The sequence below is a fragment of the Hipposideros armiger genome, unplaced genomic scaffold (genome assembly GCF_001890085.2).
Source record: "Hipposideros armiger isolate ML-2016 unplaced genomic scaffold, ASM189008v1 scaffold_288, whole genome shotgun sequence".
NCBI classification, from domain to species: Eukaryota; Metazoa; Chordata; class Mammalia; order Chiroptera; family Hipposideridae; genus Hipposideros; species Hipposideros armiger.
Window position 1 is genome coordinate 77,146 of NW_017731638.1, and position 5,947 is coordinate 83,092.

A 5,947-nucleotide genomic window follows, 5' to 3' on the forward strand; every position below is an offset into this window, starting at 1 on the left:
AACCGTAAGTAAGGCAGGTATAGCATTTGGACTTAAAATTGGGGTATAAACTTTGTGTTGTGAAAGATCCTGAACACTTGCTAGTGGAAAGACCCAAACCTGGACTTTTTGTGTGGTTTTATCTCCTAGGGGGTCTCCACTTCTATTTTGCTTTTAACCCTTTCCTTTTTTCAAATAGTTTCTTGACCTAGAGGGCTTTTCTTCATCAGTCATATTTCAGTTCCTCCAGAAGCAACTGAAAGTACATGTAGTTAGTTTGAATCCTTAATATAATCTCAGGAGAATATAAAGGCTTGTTATAGATCAAGAGAAATATACAGTGCTAGAAGTTAGATGGTATCCCCCAGGTGTTCTCAAAGCATAATACTATTCTAGCTGGCAGGATCACATGGATTTCCCAATATATGTACCCAGGTGATACCTCTGAATGACACTGTTATCCCAAAATACAAATTATTCAAGAGAAAACACCTTCATATTTTCTGCCTCAAAATTACTCAGTTATGGTTTCATTGTGCATATTCTGTTGGGTTCTCGGAAAAGTAATGACGCATTTTTGCAATGAAAAACATAGAAAAAATACATCATGACTTTTCCAACAACCCAATAAGACTTCACCCCCTAAATCAGAGAAATCCTCTTTTCCATCATCCTTCCCCCAGGAATGGTTCTGTAAGTGTTCAACCCTCCCCCATACAGCAGTACCACCGTTAACATTCCAAACACAAGTCCATTTTCTTGGCAGCTCCCATCACTCTGTTTAAGGTTTGGGGGTCAGTGAATTCAAACTGATGCTGAGGTTTTGTTTTCACAGAAGTAAATGTTAGAAGAACTTGAGGGGAAATAAGAGAAGCACTTCCGTATTTGTCAAAGTTATGCAGAGCATCTATTTTAGAGCAGAGGCTTCAACTAAGGAGTCCTATTTTCCTTTCACCTGGGATCTAAGACATGTATATTATCTTAGGTGACATTGTGACCTTTAATTTCATAAAATATTGTGAGAACATGTAATTTTCTTTGATTCCTCTGTCCATAGCTAGACATTTGCGGACCATTAAATGTCAAGCAAAAATTGAGTTCACTAATTCTAATGACCTTGTTTTACCTGAGAGTAAATAGGCCACAAACATCAATAAATCAGGAGAGCCTTTATAAATTTTTTTGTCTTTTTGGTTATTTATACCCATCCCGCCTTCTTATTAGACAATATGAAATAAGAAATAAGAATAAGAGTCTATGTAGTCATGGAGAATATACCCAATACCAGTAATCATCAACATAAGTAGATAAAGTAAGGGATGTGTAGGAATAATATGCCTTTTCTGCAACATACCAATGGATCCAACATGTGTTCTGAGTGATTTCTAATTTTTTAATGGTAAAGCATTGGCTATTTTCAATTAAAATACTCACTGTTGAAATTAAGTAGCCTACATGGATATCCCTCATATTCTCAGAGCTCACCTTTGTACACAAGACTGACCATTATATCAAAAATATGTACAAAATTCAAAATTCTTTGTATGAGAGGTCCAATTGCTGATCTGCATTGGCAGATTGGCTTACATATTTCTTTTTTACCTCTAGTAATAACTGATTCAGTTGTATTTCATTGTATTGCCAAGTATATAATTATATGAAGGGCCTGTTGATTAAGTGCTGTTAGTCTCCTAATTCCTCTTTATTTCTAGTGTTTTGCTGATTAACCAAATACTTTGGTGTAATTAAATAGTTATTTATGAGGAGAGGTAGAAACTGAGATAGATAATTTTTAAAATCTAAAATGTACCACACAAAACCTTTATTTGATTTATGGAAAACACATTTAAACCTCTTCATTAAATTTAGAACTAAATATGATTAACATTTTATTTGCATGAAGGTAAAGCAGAATAGTTAGCAAGTTTTAATTGAGTGTTACCATACCATTGATCATCAAAACGAGAAACATAGAACTTTAATTTCAGACATCAGCTAAAAAGTTATGTCCTTAAGGACAATGACATAAGGGATAAAGTTAGAATTTATGATTCATCGAAGATCATCCTGTGTTACATAATTCATGATGTGACATTTTGTTTCAAGAAATAGGAGTATTTCTTATCGTAGCTTCATAAATAAAATGTTAAAAAGAAATGAAACTAAACTTAAAAAAATAACTGTGTCATAATGAAATGATGATGATGATTGCCTAAGGGGTATCTACAAAATTGTCATCTGTTTTTAAGTCTAGAAGTTGTCCTACGTCAGTGAGTTAAGCAGCAGAATCACATATCAAACAAAGGTTGAGAATTCTGAAACTTCTCCTGACACAGCTTTACGTGTTCTGTAGTTAGTTGAGTTGCTTAGTATAGTGAAATTTTTCCACACTTTGCCTTTTCCTCATTTCTTCATCAATTTTAAGAGTAACTTGCTCTATTGTTTTTACAGTAAGGAAGTTGATTTGCTAACTTAGAAATTAGTTTATTCAGTTATCCAAATAATTCCCATATCATAACAAGAATTAATGCAATGTTTCAGCCTTCATTTTAATTTATTAATGTGTTTTATTTTAATCTGATAGAAAATTAAGACTAGTTTTTAAACAATGCCAATATCCTTTGTAGTTAATGGGTCATATTGATGGCCAACTAGATGGTAATCCATTTTGCTAGTCTAACTCATGAATGCATGAGTCTTTATTTAAAATGTTAGTTAGAAATTTCCTAAAATAATAGAGCTAACTGTTAAATCACACAAAGCACAACACATAATGATGTCCCACCAGATGTCATTGTTTGATGCCCTCAAACACTTACCTTAAGTTGCTATTATTCATCTATTAAAAATAGTTTGCTTACCTGAAAGTCAGCCAACTGAGTCTAACTCAGGGCAGAAAAAGTGAGAAGTTCAGATCACATATTGTCAATGAAAATACACACATGCCATTGTTAAAAGCATGCATTTAGATGCTGTTATCTCCAAGACTCAACCAAACGTTAGATGGGGAAATGGAGGATCCTGTTCAATTTAGAGCAGATAAGGACGTATCTCTGTTTGTTCCCTTGTTTTGCCTCTCCCCATGATCCTTTATATATCACAGGGGCTTCACTGTTATCTAGCCTACATGGTAATGTAGTAATTCAAACTGAAACCAATGATCAGAAATCATAATTGTTTAAAGTAAGAAAAGCAGCAGGAAAATGCTGTTTCGTGGAGTATAACAAAATCATTTTTGTAAGGCTAATGTACTAGAGTGTAATGATTATCTATGTCAAATATGAAAATACAAATTTAGCCCACAAGTGTCTGAATTATAATAATTGGGAAAAAAAGATTTTCCAAAGTCTCCTTGTATCATGGCTCCAAAATAAGCCTCTAACTTGATTTAAACTTGTTTACAGATATGATATCCCCCATCACATTTTAATTTACAAAAACAATTATTAATTGTGATTCTTTCATATAGATTTTTCCTTATCCAGAGGTTAATTTATGAATAGTCATTCACCTTAAAATTAACATTGGTTTTACCAATGCCCGTGAACTGTTACTCACTTGAAAAGTTTACGATCACCCAATAGTACCTGAGAGCAAAGCTGCCACTGTGAACCTCATCTGTATGTGGTAGATGGAACTTCATTAGTGGCTTTATAAAATTTCATCTAGTCCTCTTGTGAAAGAGAAAACAAACCTTTGATAAAATATCATGGGGTTAAATTAAAGCCCCGTTTCAAGAGAGTTCAGCTTCAACTTTTAATCTTTTACTTTAGGCAAATTTGTAAAGAATTCCAAGACCTCCTGAGCCAAGATAGATCACCACTGGGATCGTCCCGACCCACTCCAATTCTAGACCTGGACATCCAGAGACACTTAACACATTTCAGGTAAGACTGGTTTTCCAATTTGCTCCAATGCTCTTTTAAATTGTTAAAACTGCTTTTATTCAATAGTTCTTTTTGTTTCTTTGTTTGTTTTGTTTTTTTGTTTTAGCTGAGCCATCCTGCCATCTGTTGGCAGCTTAGCGGCAGCTTAGCTCGGGCCGGGAATGGAACCGGAAACCCTGTTGCTCAGAGCTCACACTCTTGAGCAAGCTCTTAACCAATTGAGCCACTTGGCCAGCCCCGAAACTGCCTTTATTAACCCAACTAACCTAGACACTTTTGTATTCCTAGCACAGATCCATTTAGAGATATTACTGATATATATATATGGTGACTGACTGAAGTTTTAAAAGCCAAGCATCCAAGATAAAATTGTAAAACTAACTAATGAATGAAGCATTTTGGATAAGAAAATTTAATATATTTATGTGATTATAAGAAATTGTGATTTGGAAAGTGGACACTATTATTTCAAATACTAGCACTTTCGATCAGGAGTCTGAAATCCTTTAAACAGTTCTTTATCTTGATTAGGTAAATTGTTGAATGAACAGAAGATATGACAGAAATTGATGGGATGTCATAGACTCCAGGAGTATAATTTCTTCACAACTAGAAATTGCAAATGGTTCTTAAGTTAGTCCACACAAACATATATTAAAGAGCCTGGAAGGTATTATTAAAAACATATTTTTAAGTTGCATTTTCTGAGATGCTTTGGAAGAGAATAAAGTATTTTTCCTGGTTAACTTATGCCCTGGATACAATGTGAAAAAGAACATGATAACTTTTCAGGTGCCTTCAAATTTTAAAACTTTAGAATTCTATGCCTACATGATACTTCTCTTCAACATAAAAAAGTTTATTCCCTTGTCATTATTATCATTTAGTTTAAATAACAATGCTAAGGTAAGACTGATATACATTAAATTTTAAAATGTTTTTAATACTTCTCAATGAAGTATTAATACTCCTCAACTGCTGTTGAGGAGGATACACCATTATAATAAAATAATGGGTACTTAAATAAATTGGAATTTTTATCTGCAACATCAGAGACGTTTAAATAGAATATTTTATTTTCTGGATTGTCACAAGTCTCCTCAAGATGTAATAGACACAATTCTGAAGACTAAACTTAGGATTTATCTGTCTATCCTAAAAGTGTGCCAAATGTAGGATCTATTTCACAGGACTTTTATCCTATGACTCAGTTGGGTTAGTGAAGGTGAGTGTACTAAAACTGGAAGAAAATCTAATGCCCAGAGGTTGAGAGTGAAAGACCTTGGAGTCAATAGAACCATCCTCAAATCCAAACCTTTACAGATTTGAGCCGGGTTGTTTGGGGTAACTTGACACTTTTTCCAAGTCTCTCTTTTCCTAGCTTTAAGTGGACTAAGAATCCCTCCATTATATGGTAGTAGTGAGCTAAAATGATAGAAAGTAAGCATTCTGATAAATGATGTATTGTTTACTCCATCACTGATCCAAGTTTAAAAGGTCTCGAATGCTCCATCATCAGATCTGCACAAATATTTTCCATACTTTTATTTGCATACACACTAAAAACATTTATAATTTTTACAGAAGTTTAAGTCAGAATTTAATAATTTCCATACCAAGTCAATTCTGGATTTAAGGAAGTTTGTTAAATTACAATTTACTCTGAGGAGGAACTTACTGTTCAAGTACAGAGAATTGGGACTCTATGTCATGTCTACTATGTTATTTCCACCTAGAGATACCGCTGCTTTCACTGGCCAGTGAGCTGTCCTTTTTCAGGCTCAAAACAAAATACAGCATCATTGTGTAAATTGAATATCAGCTACAGTGTGAAATAAATAGCCAAATCATTTGTTTGCTCAGCAGATTTTAGGCACAATCTGCTAATGTGCTGATACTTTAGTCATTTGCCACCTTCATGCCACAGAACTCTTTAGAGAAAACTTTCACTTCTAAACTTAAGCTGAATGTTTTCTATGTGGGCTTATATGCTCTTATTTACCTCCCCATGCAGAATATGGTAGCAAGCTAATCTGGTATTATCCAACACAGAGAGGGAGGGAAGGAGGGGGGGGGGAGAG

At 34.1% G+C, this 5,947-nt stretch overlaps 1 protein-coding gene across 2 annotated transcripts in view; it reads left to right on the forward strand.

Moving 5' to 3' along the window:
* Positions 1 to 5,947, forward strand: part of TFAP2D (transcription factor AP-2 delta) — a 54,099-nt gene that overhangs the window by 32,296 nt on the left and 15,856 nt on the right. For both annotated transcript variants that reach the window (XM_019658733.1, XM_019658732.1), the window contains one exon: positions 3,753 to 3,866. In XM_019658733.1, coding sequence (XP_019514278.1) covers positions 3,753 to 3,866 — 114 coding nt within the window. The remainder of the gene's footprint in view (positions 1 to 3,752; positions 3,867 to 5,947) is intronic.